Here is a 24,410-nt window from a genome sequence, read left to right on the forward strand (position 1 = left end):
AATAAGCAAATCAATGCATATGTGTTTTAGGCGCCCGCAATTTTAATTGCGCGCCACGCCAACTTACCTGTAATTCTGAGCTACTTTTCGCTGTTGATCCGCTTTGATCCTTACACGTTTTCCCGCCAAGCTCGCAACTGGCCCCACCATCATGCCCATTGCCGTTGGCTGCAGCTTGCAACGCACTGTACGCAATATATCCGAACTCTGACGCAACTTTTGCTCCATTTGTAGCATCACCCGTACGGACAACTCCATTACCCCATCCGCGCGCGGCTCGGCGCGCACTCCACAACCGGATGTGGGTAGTCGCAATGTGACATTTTGATGTGCACTACCGCGCGCACTGCACTCCAATGGAAAATCCTTGGCGTAGACAAGACCACGAAAATCTCGATTCAAGTCGATGCGCATCGAGAAGAGGTCGCGCGTACAATTTGTATGCACCGCCACTACTTTGTAACGTTTTTTTGGCAAATTGCCAAGATTGCGCCCGGTTTTAGCGATAGTAGATGCTTTGATATCGGCAGTAGTGGCCTTATGTGGTGGCGTCAATTCTACGTCCGCCACTTCGTCGTCATTAAAGCGGCGACGCGCTCGGCCCAACCTTGAAGGCGAAGATGATGACGTTGATGGCGGAAATAGGCGCTGCGTAGTTAGAAGTGTAGCTTCCGATGACGAAACTAAAGGTACAGCTAACAACGGTACAGATGTTGGCGTCGCGTTGGCTTTTAAAGCATCGGCTACATTGGCAGCTGCTCCGGCTGCATTTGTCGTTCTGTTTGCCCAGGCACCGTGACACATGAGCAACAGTGACAATGCCAGCGGCAGCTGCAACGTGTTTAGTGTCATTTGCGGCCGTTGCAAGAACATAAGTACCTCAGTTTGTGTACCGCTAGCTACCAGTAACGCTTGCTTTTGTTTCTACCCGCTAAACGTTAGCTGCACTTGTGGTTTATGTTATTGTGGTAATTATGTACGTTGCCGCGGTGATGACAAATGTAATCTTCTGCAGCTGCTTTTTTTTTTGTTTGTGCAGTTAGCAATGCTTTGTTATTGATTTTTTTTTTTGTTGGTCTCTTAGGTTGTTCTTACGCTTATAATTGTTACAGAAGTTTTTCCAAAACCGCATTTGTGAGTTTGTCTAACTCGTTCACTTCGGCGCGGCGTATTGGGCAATTTTAATCGACGCGCTTGGTTGCCTGTCGTGGCTAGGCGAATTTGCTCGTGTCCATCAGCCGTTGCGCGATGAAGAATTACAAATCGAAATCAAGGAGCTGAAAATATTAAATGAAATGCAATTCTAATATAAGAAAAAAGTCTCATTTCGTTATAAAAAATGATCTAAAGTAAAAATAAAAAATTATCAGAGATCGTAAACGGCCTCATGCCAGTTTTTGGGTTTGAGAAGAACAAGAAAATAATATATAAATTAAGATATGCATCACTTTGTGATTCCGTTGACTATTTCCATGCTTTCTTCTTTCGCATTGTCTGAATAACTACAGTCTGTGTCAGAAGAAAAGAACCGTTTTTTTTTTCTTATAACTTCAAGATATATTTCGTTCTGCTTTTTGCTGCATAATAGCCCCACTCAAGGGCTACGACGTCAGTGCTAACTCAGGTTAGTGTCGTTCGAAACTTTCCCGTAAACGCAACCAAACAAAAATGAGTGAGAAGTACGCGAAGCGTTTTGAGGTGATATTTTTAAGCACGCATTCGAAAGGGCTGCAAAAGTAATTAAAAGATCAAAAAACTGTGTTGTGATGTGGAATCAGCGGTATAAGGTGTACAAAAATGTTGATGACTTTTCCGAGCGCGGTTTGAAGCGAGTGTCGACAAAAAAGCAGGATAAAGAGATCGTCCAACTTTTTAAGCGGGACCCTTCTTTGTGACTACGCCGAGCACGATCAGTTCTTGCTAAAAAGGGAATAGAATTGAGTATCAACACTGTCGAACTGAAGGAGGCGAACATATCCTACCGTCCCACATCATCAAAACCACTGCTCTCAGAAAAAACACATTGCGAAACAACAAAACAAGAAAATGGCGTCACAGTATTTCACTGGCCTTCCCAGTCCCCAGACGCCAGCCCCATTGAAAATGTATGGGGAACTATGAAAACGCATTTTGCCGGAAGGCCAGTCCATGATTTAAAGCAACTCATGCGTCAAGTCGCAATATCTAGTCCTGTTTGTCGACGAGCTACGCAGAAAAGCTGGTTCAAAGCATGAAGAAGATGCCAGATTATACTCGACAACGATGATAACTACACCGCTTATTGAGCAATTGCGACTCGTAGTTTTGTACATACTTTCATGCAAAAAAATGTTAAATATATATCTTTTATACTTCATGAATAATCGCGGCTCCTTTTTTCTGGCGCAGACTGTACTTTAAGAATGTTGGGGTATGAGGTTAGATTATGTTAGCTTGGGATAGGTTGAATGTTTGCTCACGAAAGAGCGGAGCTGGAGTGGGCGGCTCTTTTGTATCGAATACCCCAGGCAAAGCTCTGCTCCTGTTGGTCACAACAACGCGAAGAGAGTTAAATGTGTTAAATACATTTTTTATTTGTGAAGAGCATTTGGCATTTTGGGCTGGTGCGAGACCACCATTCGGGGCATGAAACAGCAAAATGACAGAAGAAAATTTTTCGAATAGTGGTCGCCCCTCGACAAGCAATGACAAGCCCCCGGGAATATTTTTGTCATGAAAAAGATCCCTGAAACTGTAGCCCCTCGATTTGTCATTTGTGGCACAACATCAAGACGACCACCACAAATAGAAGGCCAAACACGTAACAGAAGTATACGCGCCAATTTATTTTTTAATTTTTATTTAGCATATTGACAATTTATCAAGAAAGGAGTTTATTTATGTATTAGCCAGAATATCGAAACATTTTTAAATAGTCCATCTTGATAAATAAGCAATAGGTGGAATTTGTCAAGTGCAAAAAAAAAGGTGTTTAAGTGTTTGCTATAAGGAGACAGCCGCATAGCTTGATGGGTGATTTATATTTTCAAAGTTAATTTTTAACTGGCTTCAGTTCAATTTAGTAAAATCACAATAAGCTCACTTTTTCAACTTTTTTACAATTAAATTAAAAACATTCATTTGGCATATAATTACACAAAATTAAATTGTTAATCACTTGTTTGCCTAAATTGTTTTTGTTTTTGGTAAAAAAAAAGGTTTTTTTATGTAATCACATCAACATTAGCATTTATCTCACTAAGAAACTAAATGCATACAAATGTATGCACATACATACACACACGTCCATTTATAGCTCATAGCTTAACTGCATTCACACGTCTTGTCACCGGAACTGGTTATCATGCGTACTACTTATTCGAATAGATAGACATACATACCCACATGCATGCATTAAGTTTTTGTTAACCGTATTTGTTTCTATTTCTGTTTTTTTTTTCTTTTTTCTTTTTTGCTCAGACGCAATACCAGCTCTCTGCCCTTGCAGTGAAGCAATAATTTATTTATTTATATAAAATTAGCTTACAACATAAATCTTATAAGCTATTTTAAGTTAGGAGCTATAGCAGCGAGGCCTTAAGCTTGATAATTTTATATACATATGCATACTTCCATTCTTAAACTTAGTAGATACAATTTTATTTTAAATCTTATGGTAAAGATTGGTTCTTTTGAGGAATTTTGTTATTAGGGATATTGACTCAAGAGAAGGGACTGAGAGGTGTGAAATTGGGTTTGTGTTAGTGAATATTTGTTCTCTACGGGTAGCATACAGGGGGCAACTCAGTAGAAGATGAGTTACTGTGACTAAGATATCTGTGTTGCAAGTACAATATAATGGGTTTGTGTTATTCATAAGATGGCCATGTGTTATTTTCGTGTGTCCTAACCTAAGGCGTTCGAATTTTATAATGTCTAGTCGTGAAGGTTTTTTATTAGTTTTTTGTAGAAAATCTGTTATATTGGTCTTTGTGTAGTTAACGTTTTTATACCAGTCATTGGTTAGATTCCATTCAAGGAGTTGTTTGTAGTAGAAGTGTTGTTTAATATGATTTTTAATATCGAGTAAGTTGAAATTGTCTGTGCTAGTTACTGGGCTTCGATGAGCTTGTTTCGCGGATTGGTCAGCGAGGCTGTTCCCAACAATATTATTGTGCCCAGGCACCCATATTAAAATAATTTTTGGGTAGTGTTGTGTGATAATGTGTCTGATTTTGTTTGGGTAATAGTCGCTGTTATTTATATTGGCTATGGAATTAAGAGCGGAGAGTGAGTCTGAGCATATAGCAACCTTTTTTCTCTTGTGCTTTACTAAATTTATTGCTTCAGATATGGCAATAATTTCGGCTGAATATATAGAACTATAATATGGAATAATTGATATTTTTATAATTTCATTTTCTAGGGTTATGCTATATGATGTATTTTGGTTTATCTTTGACCCATCAGTATAAATAAAAGTATAGTTGGAGTATTTATTTTTAACTTCGTTGAACATTGCATGATATTGAATCGGATTTGTGTTGTTCTTGTTGAAGATATGCAATGAAGTGTCAATTGCTTTTGGGTTAAAGGACCATGGGGGATGGATATGAATATCGTATTTAGTTGGCTTTAAAAGTATACCTACTGCTGAGCAAAGTACTGTTGTTCTGCTTATAGCAGGCTGTATTTTAAGGGTGGTTGTCCTCTTTTTTAGGTTATTGACGATATTGTAAAGCGGGTTGTCTTGCTTTGTTATGAGAGCTTTAAATAGTTTAGCAGTTGTTAGGTCTCTTTGATTTTCGAAATTCAATATTTTTGATTCAAAAAATAAATTTGCGATTGGTGTAGAGCGCAGGGCTCCCAACGCGGTTCTTATTGCAGCGTTAAGTAATGACTTGATTTTGTTTATGAGATAGTTAGGAGCATATCCGTAAAGAAAAATGCCATAACTGATTTTGGGTATAAATAATGTTTTTACAATTGTTAAGATAGATTGAGTGTCGCATTGAAATTTTGGGGAGGCTAGACATTTCACAATGTTTAATTGTGTGACCAGGGAAGTGCTTAGGTGATCGATGTGGGAGTTCCATCTGTATCTCTTATTGATAATGATTCCTAAAATTTTTAACTCATCACAGGGAAAGAGGTTTATGTTTCGTGAAAGCACAGTACATTGACAATTGTGCTTTCGACAGAGATGAATGTACCGATTTTTTGTTGGTGATAAGTTTGCTCCTGAGTAATCGCACCAAGTTAAGATGTCGTGAAAAAGGTTATTCAGGTCAATTATTGGACACTTTTCTTTATTTGATTTAATAATAATGTTAAAGTCATCTGCGTAGGCGCAAAAGTCAATTTCTTTATGGAATGATATTACAGAGCATAGTTTTTCATACGCAATCAAGAACACAATGACAGATAAAGGGGATCCTTGGGGAATACCATTGTCTGTTGACCAGAAATCAGAGAAATGGTTATTTATTCGTACCATAAACTTACGATTTGACATAAAATTGATAATATAATTGGTGATTTTGGGGCCAACCTTCCATTTTACGAGTTGGTCAACTACCGTGTGTATGCCTATTTTATCATACGCCTTTTCAAAGTCAAGAGAAATAATTGTTAAATGGCTTTTTGATGAGAGCTTGGCTGCAGCTAGATAGTCTAACAGTAGTAGACTATCTGCTGTAGATTTTCCTCTCTTGAAACCCATTTGTCGGCTATTCAATAATTTGTTTTTTGTTACAAACCACCAAAGCCGATTTGCTATTATCCTTTCTAGAACCTTAGCGAAGCATATGTTTAAAGATATCGGTCTGTATGATTTTGCTTGTGTTTTATCTGACTTTGGTTTTGGTATTGGTATAATAATGCTGTGTTTGAAGGACTGCGGGATAATTTTGTTATGAAGAATCGCGTTGAATAAATTTAAAAGGCGCTTTTTAAAAATTTCAGGAGAGTTTCGAATCATTGGATATGTTATCCTATCTAAGCCTGGAGTTTTTCCTTTTAGCTTAGTTAGTGCAGATATCATTTCCAGATGATTTATATCTTGTTCTAATATATTCGCATCTCTACAGGGTTGTGCATACACTTGAGATTGTAAGGTCGCTCTTTTCCTGTTTTGAAAGCTACTTGGAAAATTTTGGTCCGAAGCTGAATTGCTCCAGTATTTAGCCAGCTCATTAGCGATATCTTTTGGATCTGTGTGAGATTGATTGGGATTGTTTAGGGACTGTAGGCAATGTATACCGTGGGGGAGTTTGTATCCACAAAAGCGTCGTATAGTCATCCAAATTTTCTTTGTGGGGGTGCTAGGACTAATTTCTGCTGTAAACTTTTGTATCGAACATTGCTTGGAGGTTTTAATTTCTCGTTTAAAGGCAGATTTTGCTTTTTTATACTCAATTAAATTTAGTTCAGTCATGTTCGATCTGAATATATGAAACCGCCTGTTTTTCTCAGCTTTTAATTTACCTAAGTTATGATTCCACCACGGCACTGATCTTTGTTTTTTATTATTTAAAGTTTTTGGTATAGATTCATTAGCAGACTGTAGAATAATTTTCCTAAGGTTGGGTGCTTCTGCATTAACATTACGGCTGATAGGTCGGGTTGACTCGAACTGTCTACATTTCTTTTCAAATAGTTCCCAGTTTGCAAGATCAGTTTTGAATGAAGTCTTACTTGCTGCGTTCGGTTGGTTAATAGGTGGGAAGAGAGAAATGAAAATTGGGAAGTGGTCGCTTCCGTTTAAATCATTGTGAGTCCTCCAATCAGCGTGAACGGCAAGATCGGGGGTACAGAGAGTCAGGTCTATGTGCGTGAGTGTATTGTGTGTGGAAAAGTGTGTTGGTGATTTGTCGTTTAGTAGAACGAAGTGAGATTGATTAATAAAATTTGACAAGATGTTGCCCTTCCGGTTGTTGACGCGTGAACCCCAGCTTTGGTGCCAACAATTAAAGTCGCCAGTGATAATGCCTGAGTGATTAGTTTGATTAAATACAGTTTCTAGGTTGCGGTAATGAAGATTGTAAGATGGGGGACAATAGGCTGACGTGATTCTGAATTTTTTTGTTGAGTGTATTTCTAAAGTAATGTTGTCAAAGTCCTTTTCAGTTTGAATTATTTCGTGTTGTATAGATTTATGTATCAGTATAGCTACACCACCGTATGATGGGTTTGAGTTGAATGAATACAAAAGGAAGTTGTTTGGAATTGGGACGTTTTGGAATTGTGTCGGAATGTGGCTTTCTTGGATAGAAATAATTTTAGGTTTATAATTATTAATAAGAATTAGCAGTTCATTATAATTATTAATATATCCGTTTATGTTCCATTGTATGATAAGTAGTGTCATGATAAATTGTATGAATGAGTTTATCTAAGTATATATGTATGTGTATAAGTATAAATGTATAATAGAATCTAAGATATAAATTGAGTAACTAAGTTATTGATCTGTAGACATTGATTCTGATGAATCAGAATCGATATCTGCAATAGGTAATGTTGAATCGCAATCTTGCTTAGAATTTCCCTTCAACTTGTTGATTTTTTTTAACATGGCTTTTGTTCTGTTAGAAATGTTTTTAGGGTAGATTTTAGTTTTATTATCTTTTGTTATTTGTTGCAAAGTGCTTTTAGTTAAAAAGTTACTATTGAGTATATCTGAGTAGTCTGTTTGCTCTCTCGGTTTGGTACATGCTGGTTGTGTTGGTTGAGATGTGTATGGTGGATTCGAAGAGTTGAGTGGGAGTGAGGATTTACTGCTGTTGCTGGAATTTGGTATTATACTGTTTACTGAGGTGGTTTCTGCTATCATTCGTGAGAGTGTTGGAGAGTGTGGTGAATCTGCGCTCTTGTTGTAGGTAATTGGTGGGTTTGTTTTTGCTAACTTTGATGCGTATGTTGCTGTGTTGAGTGGGTGACGTTCTTCGTATGTGGCTATCGCTCTCCGCCTATCGACTTTCTCTAGTGTGATGATCGCTTGGATTTCTTTCTCTTTTATGAATACCGGACATTTCTTATCAAGTGCATTGTGGTCAGCATTTTCTGATCCATTGTTGGTACAACTAACGCAAGCTGATGGGTCAGTGCACTTATCATTAGTTTCGCGGTCAATGTGAGAAGTTTTGGCGCAATTTGCGCATATTTTAGTGTTATTGCAAATTTTTGCTGAGTGACCATATTTTAAACAGTTCATGCATCTTAGTGGGAGAGGGATGTAGGGTCTTATTTTTATTTTCTCATATCCGATCAAAATGTGATTTGGTAGTATGGAGTTGTCGAATGTAAGAATAAGTAAGCCTGTTTCGACTAGAATGCTGTCAACCTTTTTCTTGATTTTCCTTACTTCGCTTACTCCTTGGTTTTTTAGTTCGTTTCTTATTGTTTCTTCTGATATACCTATTAATTCACGGGAGAAGATGACACCTTTTGATTGATTGAGGGTATTGTGTTCACATACTTCCACTTTAATATATGGGGATAGGGCAGACAGTTTTATTAATTTGCATGCTTGTACAAATGTTTTTGTTTTGATTAGAATACTTCCATTCCTCAATTTCTTGCACATTTCAACTTCGCCACCACATACTGAGTCAATGACCTTTTTAATAAGAAAAGGGGACACTTTTGAGAGAGATTCCGCGCTTTCGATTCTGTTAATTATCAAGTATTTAGGAGTTTTTGAATTACTGGTTAATAATTTATTTTGATTAGTTTGGTACGAGAGCTGTTCTACAGCTTTGTCTCGATCAGGAGGATCAGCCATTTGGTTAAAGTTTGTTGATTCGTTATATTTACTTGGGTTTTCACTCAAAGAAGCGATAATGTGTATATTAGTAAGTGCCGACAAGTTACACGAGAAAACCGAATGAACTTTTCCGCGTGGGAGTTAGGCGTATATGAGTGAAGCAATAAATCATAATATAAATGCTCTAATTTAAAATTAGCAGCGTCACTTAAACATTTTGTAAGACATGCAAATTCCGTGTGACCACAAATGTCTGGGAAGCAACAATAGTTTCTACAAAAGTAATGAAGACAGTGGCAACGACGCGAAGACCTTTTGCGATGACTTCTTTTTATCTGGCAATCAAAGTGTTGCTGCTCGAAAAATCCCCTATTTCCCCCCTTGGATCTGCCCCTGCGAAAATCCCCAACAAAGGGCGATGGGTGTATTTGTAATGCCTCAGGTGTACAAGTGAATGCGTAAATATGTAAGGAAATACATCACTATTTTTATTCAAATATATTTAGGTACTTATTTGTTAGTCCATAAGTAGCTCTATTCAAAATATAAACAGAGACGCTTCACGTCACTTGATTACAGATGCAAATTGATGCATAGCTCAATTGGGCGGTAAAATGCCAACTGACTGCTGGACGCTTTTGTGTGCTTGAAAAAATGTCAATGCTGAGCCATCAGAAGTAAAACGGAGCAAAAGTGGCTAAGCTGAAGGTTGTTTTGAAACGGTCAGAAAATATTTGAATACCACAAACAAACAGCTAGTAAATAGACGATTGAAAAATGTGAAAATAAAAGTGAGGCTACGTACATTTTGTGTGTATATATTGTATTTAAATTCCTTATTAAATTACAGCCATTCAAATGTTACAATAAAAACCCATATACTCGTATTAAAATTCAAAAAGCAGACAATTTTTTTAAATATTTCTAAGATGCTTTAATTTTGCTCATTATGGCAATTATAACGATAAAATAAAAGTCGGATTATAAATTTTTCTTTTTTTTTTGGATTACTGCAGCTGTCGATTGGTCAGGTTGCTGGTGTCCATCACCAGTTTCGTACGAACATAAAGATAAATATAAAGGGTATTTCAAAAGTGACGCCTAGATGTCAGTAGTGAATAATTCCTGTACTTTTTTAATGTCATATTTGGCATTTGTCAAGTAGATAAACGTACAATTTTACTCGATAGAACAACGCATTAAAATTAATGAAACTTATGAAAATGGTCGATCTTTAAAAACAATAAAGAATAGCAAAATTCGTGTATTTTTTTTGGTAGAAATAATAGTCCGAATGAGTCGACAATTCAAAGGTTGGTGAAAAATTTCAAGAAACTGGTTCTGTCGAGGATAGAAAAAGGACCAAACTGTAAGTACTGGACAGACCAAAAACTGGACGTGCCGCTGAGAATATTGCTGCTGTAGGGCAAAGTGTTGTCGAAAAACCTTCAACATCGCTATTTCGACTTTCTCAATAACTAAGCATTCATGAATCGACTGTTTGGGGAAGTTTACTTGCTAAGGGCCGTATTTTGAATAAAAATTGTGAAACCTGGAAGAATCTAAATCTTTACATGTTTTTTTTAACATCATCTAGACGCGTTTTTTGAAAACCCCTTTATAAGTTTGAATATCTGTAGTCAGAGGCAATAACTGCCTAAGACGAAATCAATCGTTCCCACGACAGTCGGTTCAACGTAACCGGAACGACCCGGATTTTTATCTGGCCAAGGACTGTCATTTCAGCAGCATTCCCCGTATATGTCTTCTTCTTAATTGGCGCGATAACCGCTTACGCGATTTTGGCCAAGTTTAACAAAGCGCGCCAGTCGTTTCTTTCTCGTGCTAACCGGCGCCAATTGGACACACCAAGTGAAGCCAAGTCCTTCTCCACCTGATCTTTCCAACGCAGAGGAGGCCTTCCTCTTCCTCTGCTACCATCAGCTGGTACCGTATCGAATTCTTTCAAAGCCGGAGCGTTTGTATCCATTCGGACGACATGACCCAGCCAGTGTAGCCTCTGGATTTTTATTCGCTGCGCTATGTCTATGTCGTCGTAAAGCTCATACAGCTCATCGTTCCATCGTCTGCGATATTCGCCGTTGCCAACGTGCAAAAGTCCAAAAATCTTACGCAGAATCTTTCTCTCGAACACTCCAAACGTCGCTTCATCGGATATTGTCATCGTCCAAGCTTCTGCGCCATACGCTAGGACGGGCATGATGAGAGCCTTGTAGAGTGTTAGTTTTGTACGTCGAGAGAGGACTTTACTGCTCAGTTGCCTACTTAGCTCAAAGTAGCACTTGTTGGCAAGAGAGATTCTACGTTGGATTTCAAGGCTGACATTGTTATCGGTGTTAATGCTGGTTCCTAAATAAACGAAGTCTTTTACAACCTCGAAATTATAACTGTCAACAGTGATGTCGGTGCCGATACGCGAGTGCGCCGACTATTTGTTTGAAGACAGGAGGTACTTCGTTTTGTCCTCGTTCACCACCAGACCCATTCGCTTTGCCTCTTTATCCAGTTTGGAGAAGTCAGAACTAACAGCGCGGCCGATAATGTCAATATCATGGGCATATGCCAACAATTGTACGCTCTTATAAAATATTGTGCCTGAGCGATTCAGTTCTGCGGCTCGTACGATGCTCTCCAACATTAGGTTAAAGAAGTCACACGACAGCGGGTCACCCTGTCTGAAACCTCGTTTGGTATCAAACGGCTCGGAGAGGTCCTTCCCAATTCTAACGGCGCTGCTGGTGTTGAGCGTCATCTTGCAAAGCCGCATTAGTTTTGTGGAGATACCAAATTCAGACATCACGGCATACAGATAACTCCTCTTCGTACTGTCGAATGCAGCTTTGAAGTCGACGAAAAGATGGTGTGTTTCGATTCTCCTTTCACGGGTATTTTCCAAGATTTGGCGTATTGTAAATAATTGGTCGTTGATAGACTTTCCAGGTCTGAAGCCACACTTATAAGGTCCAATCAGTTGGTTTACGGTGGGCTTCAGCCTTTCACACAATACGCTCGCTAGAACCTTATAGGCGATATTTAGAAGACTAATCCCGCGGTAATTGGTACAAATTGCAGGATCGGCCTTCTTATGGATTTGGCAGAGCACACTTAAATTCCAATCGGCAGGCATACTTTCATCCGACCATATTGGCACAAATTGCAGGATCGCCCTTCTTATGGATTGGGCAGAGCACACTTAAATTCCAATCGGCAGGCATGCTTTCATCCGACCATATTTTGCATAGGAGCTGATGCATGCACCTTACCAGCTCCTCGCCGCCATGTTTGAATAGCTCAGCCGGCAGTCCGTCGGCGCCTGCGGCTTTGTTGTTCTTTAGCCGCGTTATCACTATTCTCACCTCGTCGTGGTCGGGTAGCGGAACGTCAATTCCGTCGTCGTCGATTAGGGTATCGGGATCTTCACATTATCTGTGACATGCGCAGTTATCACTGTTTAACAGGTTCGAGAAGTGTTCCCTCCATAATTTAAGACTGCTCTGGATCTCAGTCACCAGTTCGCCGTCTTTGTTCTTACAGGAAAACGCCCCGGTCTTAAAACCTTCTGTAAGCCGCCGAACTTTCTGATAGAATTTTCGGGCGTTGTTCCTGCTGGCCAGCATCTCAAGCTCCTCGCACTCACGTATTTCGGCCTCTCGTTTCTTCTGTCGGATAATACATCTCTCTTCCTTTTTTAGCTCTCGGTAGCGATCCCACATGGCTCGCGTTGCGCCCGATCGCAGTGTGGCTCTATAGGCAGCATCCTTTCTTTCTGCGGCAGCATGACAATACTCGTCGTACCAATTGTTTTTTCGGGCTCGCCGGAATCCGATTTCTTCTTCGGCGGCGGTGCGTAAGGAACGAGAAACGCTGCTCCATTGCTCGTGCATGTCGGTTTGTTGGGCAGTGGTGTCTGAGAGCAGGAGTGAGAGTCGAGTGACGAATCTTCTGGCTGTCTGTTGTGATTGCAGCTTTTCGATGTCGAACATTCTTTGCGTAGGTAGATGTACGTTTTTTGCTGCACAGAGGTGTGTGCGCAGTTTGGCTGCAATAAGGTAATGATCCGAGTCGATGTTGGGTCCTCGGATCGTACGTACATCTAATACACTAGAAGCGTGTCTTTCATCTATCACAACATGATCGATCTGGTTTCGCGTTTTTCGGATCTTTTTATGATGGAAGCTGGTGCTGCAGACTACCATGAATTCGGCCCCGATTCGGGCGAAGTCGATTAGCCTCTGTCCGGATGTTTCGTTGTGCAGGCTGAATTTTACGACTGTGGGACCAAAAATTCCCTAATTGCCCACCCTGGCGTTGAAGTCGCCAAGCACGATTTTAATGTCGTGGCGGGGGCAGCGCTCATAGGAACGTTCCAAGCGCTCATAGAAGGAATCTTTGGTCGCATCGTCCTTCTCTTCCGTCGGGGCGTGAGCGCAAATTAGCGAGAGTGAACGACAGTACTTGGCGACGAAGTCTCTCTCCCACCACAAATCCGACACCGAATTTGCGCTTCTTTACATGGCAGCTGTAGTAGACGTCGCAAGGTCCTATGGTTTTCTTGCCTTGCCCCGTCCATCGCATCTCTTGGATGGCAGTGATGTCAGCCTTTACTCTCACGAGGGCATCAACCAGCCGGGCAAGGCACCTTCCCCATTAAGGGACCGGACATTCCAGGTGCATGCCCTCAAATCGTATTCCTTATTTCGTTTGCAGGGGTCGTCATCAGTGTTGAAAGTTATCATCCGAGGCTTTGTTGCTGTTTTCATTGGTTGGTCTTTTTAAGGGGCGAGTCCCAAGCCCAGCGCACAACCAGCTATCCTGGAATGCTTCGCCTGCTCACGCTAGCTCACTCCCGAACGGGTGTTCGGAAGCTACCCAGAGGATACGTGGGCTAATCCCGGACGTTATGAGCTGCTTGAACCATATGCAGAAGAATCGTCCTGGCCACTCCCAAGTGAATGGCGATCAGTAACTTTCCCCACTTGCGTGGACTTCTACACATGGAACCATCCTCCCCGTATATGTATGGGAAGTATTTATGCTGCTAAAACAACAACAACAACTCAATCAATGTTTTTAAGGAAAAAAACTCTTAACATATTACACAGCAGCCAATACGTTAACGCCCGTTTTCCCAACTAACATCGAACATTACAACTCAATTTATCATACCGACAAACACATTTTCGTTCTCACAAAAGCTTTTCAAACTCTCATTTCGACATACTTATAGATTAGTTGATGTATCCTACGAAATATCCTAGTCAGGTTTAATGTACAGTGAAATGAATAAAAGCGATGCAAATAAAGAACAGCTGGTTGCGTACTCACCAGCATTGCCAGGTAGTGGATTTCTACTGCAGCCTTAAAACTAGGAAATTTGTCCTTGTCAGGGGTTGCGAAAATGTAAAGAGTAAAAGCTAACTTTAAAGTTAGCAAGAGATTATCGGCTCGGTCAGTACAGCTCACTGTAACGGTGAGATGAGCAAACAGCTAATATCTTTTTATTACTAATTTACGAGTATTACTAAGGGAGATAGAGAGGTAGAGGAACAGAGGTAGGGATTCCAACTAAATATTTATATGGTTTTTTGGGGGAATATAGTTATTACTATAGAACCACAGTTATACTCGTCTGTACATGCAATGCTTTTTCCATTTATATTTTTTTTTATATTGTATATACAATTTTTGTTTAAGTTTCATCACCAATGCTGCGTTATGTTCAGCATACTCAAACATATTTTAGAATAAATATTTCAATATAGCCCATTGTACTTGGTCGCAGCCTTCAACAAGTATTACTACAATATATTTGTAATATAAACATCGAACCTGAGACAAACCTTCGTCCATCAGCCGTTTGGACACATTTTTATTTGCTTGGCCATAACATTATAACATAAAAGCGAAAACAGTAAGCAAAAATCGTCATTGATTATTGTTAATATTTGATCGTTTGCTGATTAAATAATATTTATTGATTTTGGTGTGCTCATTTGCTTTGAAATGAACTTAAAATTCCAATCGTTCACACCACATTTTGATTAGCTAAACCCGCATAAGAGTGGCGAAAAGAGAAGCACACAATAAGGTGTAGCCGCAAGCGCAATAACGAATAGACCTCGCTTGAGGCAAATTTCGAAATTAATATACCGCAAGCTTTATATAAATACTACTAACACTCTCTGTATGTATTATACGTCTACAATAATTTCCTTTCTTTATTTAGCGCATATTTTTATTGATGTCATCCATTACTCTTCGCTCAAAAAGGATTGTGTACCACCGTCGCAACTACCCGTCTAACTTCTTATCAAATCCAAGTAGTTGCATATCGATGATCAATCTCTGATCACACAATCTCCTTTCGAAGCCACAAGCAAAAACAAAAACCACCACAACTCAATTTTTATTGCTTTTCTCGTATGAATATCGTTTTGTCTTTTTACTTCTTTCATTTTTTGCTTTACTTCTGCACGGTCATCTTCATCATGATAGTGGACATCGGTCAATGTTTACTAATCATTACTGACATAATAATTTTTGTTTGTATTTTTTCCTATATTTTATTGCCTTTTATTGGCTGATTCCCTTAATGGCCTTTGGCGGTCGTTCCATTGAAATATTCAGCTATTGCAATATGCGAAATGTTTAGGTATGACGAAGCGGTATTGCTTAAATATTGGCGCATCATAGCGCCATTTATTAGGGCATTTAGGTATAGGTATATATCGTTTTTGTTTTTAATATAAATTTTCGTTGCTGTCAAAGGAGTTAAAGATGCCACAGGCAATTAATTTATTGCAATAAAACCAGGTAGACAGCGTGCGAATTTATGTACATTTTCGACTTTATGTTTGTATGTTTAAAGGTTTCATAAAAACAAAAAAGTATAATACAAAAATGAAAATATAAATGAAGAACATACCAGTTAGATAATTTGTAACATTTTTATTGTTTTTGAAGCAGTAAATCTTGGCCAAATAAAAATTTCGTTTTGTTTTTGCTTAACTGTTCAGAGAAATCTAGTAAAGATGCTACAAATACAGACAGTCTTGACAGTTTGAGACGAAGCTTTTACCTTTGCTATTAATCCAGAATATTACCAAACTCTGTCTGAGTCGGTGTAACTGTCAAGTATGGCTATACAGGTCACACTGGAGATATGTGCTTACAAAGAGGCCAGAGCAAAATATAGGGTTTTCCAACCAGAGGTGTTATTTTGATATTGAATGAGAAATGCTATTTTTTTATGCCGTTAATAGTGGAAAATAAAATCAGGCAATTGACCACCATGACGACGCTTACAGGACAATATCATTTTCATGAAATTTTCCATAACCGAATTGCAAAATGGCTGCCCTATGTCCTCGATAGCCTCACGAATTCCATCTTTGAGGTCTTGAATCGACCCTGGGCTGTTGGCATAGACCTTCTCTTTCACGTGGCCCCAAAGAAAAAAGTCACAAGATGTTAAATCACAAGATCTCGGTGGCCAATAGTAATCACCTCTTCGAGAGATAACACGGGCCGGAAGCTTTTCCCGTAAAAGATCAATGGTTTCGTTGCTTGTATTGCACGTAGCCACGTCGTGTTGAAAATAAAGGTTGTTAAGATCAATACCATCCAATTCCGGCCATAAAAAATCGTTAATCATCTCTCGATAGCGCACTCCATTCACCAATAACACCTGTTATTGCAAAACCCATAAGGGGTGTTAAATGGATTGATGCACAATCATAAATTGTGTTGGGATGTCGTAATTCAGTTTCGATACCTAAGATTCACGCATTAGTATCATGAAGATTTTAAATGACTTGTTAAATGTCTGTCAGTTCATAAATACATAAGTCATTTGGCATGGGTAAAAAACAACTTGCGCAGAAGATTTGAGATGTCTTTAACTTAATGAACTACGACTACTAGTTTCGAGGATCATAATGGCGCTACATAATTTAAAATGGTCATCCCGATCCCTAGGATCTACCCGGTAGAAAGGTGAAGAATTTATTACAGTTCTGTTCTCTAGTCGTGAACCCGATTGTTCTTGTATGTGAGTAGAGTAAAGCATCGATGCTAACATCTAAGAAATTCCTTTAGAACAACGGCCAATATGTTATTGTCGAACGACGTAATCGAGCAGTCATGTGGATTAGGTTAGGTTAGAATGGTTGCCCAGAGAATGGGCCCACTTGAACGAAGAAATCAAATTCATCCTTTGTGAACTAAGGTGAAGGAAACCGATCGGACGAAAAGAGAGAAAGGAGAGGGTGGCGGGAAGGAGGGGTTTAAGTATTTGTGGATTACGAACGATGACTGATTAACCGTTTTATGCTAACACCCACGCCAGTCATGTAAGATCAAATCTAGAAATCAAGCAAAAATGTACCCCTTATATAAGCCTTCTGGAAGTGTAATTGTTGTAGCAGCATAAACATTCCCCAAAAACTATACGGAGAATGCTGCTAAAGTGGGAACGCTGAAAGTGTTGCGCTCACATTTGGTTTATGAAAGGCAGAAGTAACAAGAACTCAAGGGCTTCCACTAAAGAGCGAAAAAAAAAAATTATATTAAATATATAGCGGACATTCTAGAATACAATTATTAGAGCAGCCTAGGCTTTCGCCTTCCTCATTGCTGGGGAATGTAGTTCGCTTGCCTGCTCTAACTTGTGGCTGCGTCTTAATGATTTTTTTTTTTACCAAAAGAGCCGTTTGAGCCGCCAATGCAGCAAATGAGTTTTATGAAACGCTTTTTTATGATGGAATAAATACGATACAGGATTAATTTCCGATTTGTCAGGCTCAAATACAAAAAATAAAATTTAGTATTATATTTAAAGATAAAACTTTAGTTTTAAATTGACACTACTTTTATGTAGCTAATATTTTGACACCAAGGATTAAAATTTTCTTTTAGGAAAATCTTAATAACTCAAAAAACATGAAAAATTTAAATTAAAGATGTACTTTTCCCCTTGAATTGAATTAAAAAAACGAGTTTTCAATCAAACTATTTATATGTTTTATATGTTTTCCCTCAAAAATTTAAAACAAACTGTATAAAATATTTACATGAAAAGAGAGATATGTAGTTCAGCTTTGTTAAGGTATATTTGCTTTTAATTTAATTTGATTTTTTAATTTTAATTTTAATTAATTTAATTTTTTGCTTTGCATTTTCTTAAAGTATAATATCTTAAAAATATTGTGTGAAAATTTGAAGTGAATCCAACAAAATACTTTTCGGGTTATTCAAACGGACAAAACAGGACAAAACGAAGTACCTCCTGTCCTCAAACAAATAGTCGGCGCTCTCGCGTATCAGCACCACGTCACTGTTGACAGTTATAATTTCAAGATTGTAAAAGACTCCGTATATTTAGGAACCAGCATTAACACCTATAATAATGTCAGCCTGGAAATCCAACGTTGAATCTCTCTTGTCAACAAGTGTTACTTTAGACTAAATAGGCAAATGAGTAGTAAAGTCCTCTCTCGGCGAACAAAACTAACTCTCTATTCATCATGCCCTCAGACGATGGATCGATGAGCTGTATGATCTTTACGACGACATAGACATAACGCAGCGAATAAATATCCAGAGGCTACACTGGCTGGGTCATGTCGTCCGAATGGATAAAAACGCTCCGACTCTAAAGTATTCGATGAGGTATCATCTGGTGGTAGCAGAGGAAGAGGAAGGCCTCCTTTGCATTGGAAAAATCCGGTGGAGAAGGACTTGGTCTCACTTGGTGTGTCCAACTGGCGCCGGTTAGCACGAGAAAGAAACGACTGGCGGGCTTTGTTAAACTCGGCCAAAATCGCGTAAGCGGTTATCGCGCCAATTAAGAAGAAGATCACTGTAACTTAAAAACCGCTTGGTTTCAATAAAATGTATACTGCTTTTGAAAAGCATAAAAAACTCGTCCTGATCGAAGGATTTTTTTTCACAAATTTCGATTTTTTTTCTGAAAAGTAAAGTAAAAAAAAAAAACTTTGATCAGGCATAAGATTATCTAATAATAAAACTAATTTCTCTTGTCCGATTGATTTTAAATGAATCTCCAAGGGCTTGTGATGATACCGCAAGGGGAAACGGGCTCCACACAAACAGCGATAACTTTTACAATTATTAATTTTTTTTCTTTTTTTGGAAATTTTTCTAAAGTCAAGTCGAAACATGACGTATTAATGATATGTTTTTATTTTTGTAAAATAAAGCAATTTACTAACAAAAAAATTATTGAAAATAATCACTTTTTCGGGCCTCTGACTAGCCCTTGCCCCTTAAGATACTAAGTCAAAATTTTTCCTTTGACCTTTAATATTTCGCTCATTGTTCACTTGCGCAGAAAAATATATTGCTCGAATCAGCATAAGCGTTTCATATTTGGTTTTTCAATAGCTCAGCGGCATCATTTCTAGACTTGTTTCGTATCGTTTTTTAAATAAAAAACGTAATTTAAAAATTCCTTTTTATAAAAAAAGTACTCACCATACACAACTCAAAGTTTTTGAAACTTGTAGCAATTAATATTATCAACAATGTTTGGTTTTTATTTGAGGTACTCTGCTTAAAATTCCCCAATTTTAACTCAATAATAAACCACTGACATTTCACGATCAATTCAAATAAAAAGGAATAAAGAATATTTTCTGAAATTTTATTAACACATTTATTTGGAAAATAAAAATTAAGTAAATTAAAGAAAATTAAGTAAATATGCTCGAGTCGCGAAGTTTTGTTGCGAAAATGGCAAACGAACTGCAAGTGGTGGCGAACGAACGGAAGCAACTGACGTCTTAAGCCGTGAAATATTCGTAAGAAGTTAAGCATAAAATGCGAAATGCAAAACTTACTATAACGCGCAATTCCAAACGGTAGACGAAAAGGCAAACACAAACGTAAACGCTGACGCGCACAACAAACGACCAGACGCTGCCAAGTGTGAAAATATAATAAGCGAGCAACATAAAAGAAATGCAGAAGATGTTGTTCGTATGGTAGGAAAGTTGCCATCAACAACAACAGCGGTGGCAGCAGTTGTGGTTGCTGCAGAAAATCTACAACAAGTGTCTAGTAAAAAGAAGGTAAAATCTACAAACTGCTCATCTGCTACTGCTGCAGAAAAATACGTTAGTAGTTGGTGGTATGGGCCAGTCGTTTACGCTTGGCCATAAGCTGGGCGTCGCAAAAAGTTTGTATGTTTGTAAACACCACTAATATATGGATTAATGACTGAATGAACTTCATGGCGTCGGCTAAGTGTGCGGTGCTTGAAAATCTTAGACTTCTCTGTATATACATATTTGCATGTCTATATAACATGCATGAGTATGTCTTTACTCTTAACCACGTGCATAACTGGTGTCTATATATATATATATATGTATATGTATACGCAATGCTGCTAAGTGCAGTCCAATACGGATCTAGTCAGTGCCTACTTCCGAGAGTAGTTAGCACATCGCCAGCAGCATAATCTAAGCCAGTCATTAGCTTCTGCAAAAGCAAGTACGTTCATGTATGAATATATGTGAATATGTATATAAGCAGCTGCAAAAACAATCAACAGTAATCTTTAATACGTTCATTGCACACAGTCAGAGCACAACGCTGGGTGTCGCATTAAAACAACTAACCCTACATACATATATGTATAATGTTATTTGCAGTCATGTGTTCGTTTCCTTCACGAAAAAACATAAGTATAAAGAAGCTAAAGAAAGGTGGTGAAATGTATAACACAAGCCAAGTGCAAGTACCTTAACTGTGAAGTAGAAGAACGGTAGATTGTTCTAAGCAGTCTCTTGTACATTTATGATTCAGTGGTCTGATCCACGGTGATAGGTCGTGAGAATTTATAACTTATGCTAATATGAGTAGATACAAGCATACATACATACTCATATAAAAAAACGAAACTGGCTAAAGCGTTACAAACAAGTCCACAATACTTAGCGGCAATTTTTCTACTAAGTGCGTTCATATTCTGTTGCTTTTTATATATTGTACAATACGTAGATGTACACACATACATACCGCTCATACTACATATTTATCTGCCCTTGTCTATTACTCGGAGAACATATTATATAATAATAATAATTAGTGATTACACCCTTTGTCGGGTGGCTTCTCCTTCTATTTGTGGTGTACACCTTGATGTTTCTCCACAATTGGATGGGCCTACAATTTTGTACCGCCACCGAATGGCAGATGGTTTTTTATGAGGAACCTTTTCATGGCAGAAATCAACTCTGAGGCTTTCCATTTCCTGCCGAGGGGCGACTGCTTTAGAAAACACTTTTTCTAAAATATTATCATATATATACATATATACTATATACACATATACTATAAAATCATCATCATTGTTAGCTGAACAACTGAATAGCCCGGTCTGGGTCTTGGCCTGCTGTAACATATATGTACAGTTCAACAAATATTCTTGAATTGACAAATTGAAGGAAATAGTTTTTTTTTCGACAGGAAATCCTGCGTTTTCATTCACGCTACATATTCATCATTCATACATACATAAAACAGTTGATTAGCAAATCACAATAGACAGTTTAGCGCCTTTTTATATCAGTTGCATTTGGCATTCGCGTACGCAAGTCTCCTCAAAGTAAAGAAAATTGAGGGAGTAATAGCATTAACAGACGGCGGGGTTAATCCGGATTATCGGGGCAATTAGTCTGCTTAAAATTGTGGTGTGACAGACGGTTGTTATGCGGATTAGTGAGCAGATTCGTTTATTGTATAGTTTGTCAATACAAAATGGACCGCAGGCAACAAATACGGTTATTAGCAACGTTGATACTAAAAAATAATCATTAATAAAAAAAATTTTATTTTGCAGTTTCTGAAACTGCTCCGAAATATCAAAACAACTAATGTAATTTCGAACCTGTTAGCCCTTGTTCAAAAATACAAGTAAATATACTCTTCTTCCTCCTATTTTTTTCAGAGGCACCCTAAGTTTGAGTTTGAGTTAGATATTAACTGTCGTTTTTCGGCAATGTTGCTACCGAAAATTCATCTAATCCGCTTAAATTATATGAATTAAGTCTAGTAGTTGATCCGGATGAGTTGCACTGATTTTCTGAGATATTTCCGAAGAAAGTCGTTACTCCCAATAACGCCACCGTCTGTCTATGCTACTAAGTGCCGTTCATTTTGAGGAAGAGCTGTTAGTTTCTGCTGAAAAACTGTTTGCCAGTAGCAAAAACAGCTGATCAAGCACAGCTGGTTACAATTTAAGCAAGTTAGACAAATTTATTACTTCGCAAAAAGCAAATATATGGAATTTAGATATTAAATATGTAAATAAATCTATTTTGGACTCCACATTATGTGCCTGACGAACACTCTATGTCCAGGTTTTTCGAATTTTCTATTACCTTATTTCATCTTTAATTTTCTAGCGCTGTTCATGACACTTGCAAGTTTTTACTAGTTTTCAATTCGTTTACTACTTTGAGCACTTCGCAACATACTTGCTTTTGTTGTTGTTGTAACAGCATAAACATGCCCACTACCTACATACGGGAAATGCTGATGGAGTGACAGTCCTTGGCCGGATATAAATCCGGGTCGTTTCGGTAACGTAGAGCCGACTGTCGTGGAAACGAACATAGATACTCGCTTCGATGTTTCGATGTGAGCATACTCGCTTCGATGTTTCTGCTTGAATGTCAAACTTCATCGATAATGTGTACCGCACATAATTCATGCTAGTTTTCAGCACATCCATTCACTATTAAATTATTTTGACATTTGTATAAAATGTCAGTGCTGCCTATTGTGAACGAATTGTCTGGCAGTGACGCATTAAAAGTATTTTAGTGCGTTTGCCAGCTTGCCGTTTTCCTACAAACTAAGAATCAACTCATCCCGGGCGGGAGTTTAAAGTACTATTTTTAACAACAGACAATGTTGATATCTCCAAACGTAAAATAATTTGAAAACAAACAAAATTAATAAATATTAATTACATTATGCAGCAAAGTTATACGCGTGTGTGTGAATACTTGTAAGGGACAAGTAACCGGATTACGTTAGTTTCATTAACATTTTTCATTGCATCACTTTCACACGGTCTTGCTGACGCTGTTAAAGAATATACGAAATATTCACTAATAAAAAAATAATTCACAAAAAGCCATTAGCAAACTAATTGTAAACAAAACAATATGTGCGACGATGTTGTAGAATTTGACGAGTTCATCAAATATGAATTGACTAAGGATTGCGACTCTGTGGAAGAAGAGACCTTTATATACGAAGTAGAAGACGAGGTGGAGGTGGAGCAGCTAGAAGATGTGACGATAAAGCCAGAATCTATTATAATGGAGGTTATCGAGGAGGACGACACTGAGCAGGGTTATGAGGTGACTGAGGGGCTAGTGGAAATTGCGCCTGAGTCGCTGCCCGCCGATGTAGAATACATTAAAGAAGAAGAAATTGAACAAAAGCCAGAGGTGGAGCGTTCGTCGAATGATGTACCTAAAGGCCCAAAACGATACCTGCTCTTTGACGAACTTGTTGCCAACATTGTCGACTATGATCTTGATGATACTCCTATTGTCGAATTCTCCTTGTCGAACCCTGATACAGACGAGAAACTACCTGTCGAATGTGGCATTTGCCCCGATGTAATGCACAAAGCAAAACTCGCTGCCCATCTCAAAACACACCTTGTACCCGGAACAAATCGCTATGCCTGTATTTACTGTGACAAATCATACAAAGATCATAGTTACTTGGCTGGACATTCACGCCGACACATGGGCATTCGGCCATATGTGTGCGAACCATGTAAGCTGTACTTCTCAACAAAGCAAGACCTGCGTGTACATAATCAACGACGCCACCAAGAAAAAGAACATATTTGTGAGATCTGTGGCAAAACATTTTCACAAAATACAATGTTGAAGCGACATCGCGAGTCCACACATGAAAAGATGAGGCGTTTCCAATGCGAACACTGTCCCAAAGCATACTACAAGAATTTTTCACTACAGGAACATGTTCGGAATGTACATATGGGCAATAGACGAATGCTGGTGTGTCCTTTTTGTGGAATGCAATGTCGAGACGCCCACAAGATGGCTCGGCATCGCAAACTGCTCCATCTCAACCAAAAATACTTCCATTGTGAAATTTGTCAAGAAGAATTCACAGATATTAGCTACTTTGATGCGCATAAACGTTCCATACAGTGTCGAAATAACACGCAACGAAAGTTAGAAGAGGAGCAACTGTTACAAAACCACGCAGAGGAGGAACAAATACTGCTGCAGCAACAGGAGGAGGAAGATCATCCTGTCGAGGAGGTGGAGCAAAAGCAAGAACTGCATTTTGTAGCACAACAACAAGATGAATTACAGCTACAATCACAAACAGACGAGCTTTGTTATGAAATTACAGTAGTGAATAGCGATAATTAAACACAAACTTTAAACTGAAAACAGAAAACTAATATATGGTAATAATAGCCTTCAACTCCGCAACTTGCGTACTATATGATAGATGTATAGAAAAGTAATATGCGTTTAATAAATTGATATTTTCACAATGTTTCCATTGATTAATAAAGAATAACTAATTTAAACAATAGCAAATATAAAAAAAGATT

At 38.3% G+C, this 24,410-nt stretch overlaps 2 protein-coding genes across 5 annotated transcripts in view; one reads left to right on the plus strand and one right to left on the minus strand.

Annotated features, from left to right (window-relative positions):
- The window catches only part of LOC128859065 (uncharacterized), a 35,250-nt gene extending 15,518 nt beyond the window's left edge, over positions 1–19,732 (minus strand). The window contains exons 1-3 of one of the 4 annotated variants that reach the window (XM_054095760.1): positions 19,627–19,732; positions 19,262–19,422; positions 68–1,277 (exon numbers count right to left, since the gene is read on the minus strand). In XM_054095760.1, the coding sequence (XP_053951735.1) occupies positions 68–873 (806 nt within the window). In that variant the 5' untranslated portion in view covers positions 874–1,277; positions 19,262–19,422; positions 19,627–19,732. The other 3 variants (XM_054095761.1, XM_054095759.1, XM_054095762.1) reach the window with 3 other exon arrangements.
- A 2,850-nt stretch (positions 19,733–22,582) lies between these two features.
- Positions 22,583–24,410, plus strand: part of LOC128857723 (zinc finger protein 91) — a 36,910-nt gene continuing 35,082 nt past the window's right edge. The window contains exon 1 of the mRNA XM_054093466.1: positions 22,583–24,219. Coding sequence (XP_053949441.1) covers positions 22,966–24,219 — 1,254 coding nt within the window. The 5' untranslated portion in view covers positions 22,583–22,965. The remainder of the gene's footprint in view (positions 24,220–24,410) is intronic.

Source organism: Anastrepha ludens, chromosome 3 (assembly GCF_028408465.1).
Source record: "Anastrepha ludens isolate Willacy chromosome 3, idAnaLude1.1, whole genome shotgun sequence".
NCBI classification, from domain to species: domain Eukaryota; kingdom Metazoa; phylum Arthropoda; class Insecta; order Diptera; family Tephritidae; genus Anastrepha; species Anastrepha ludens.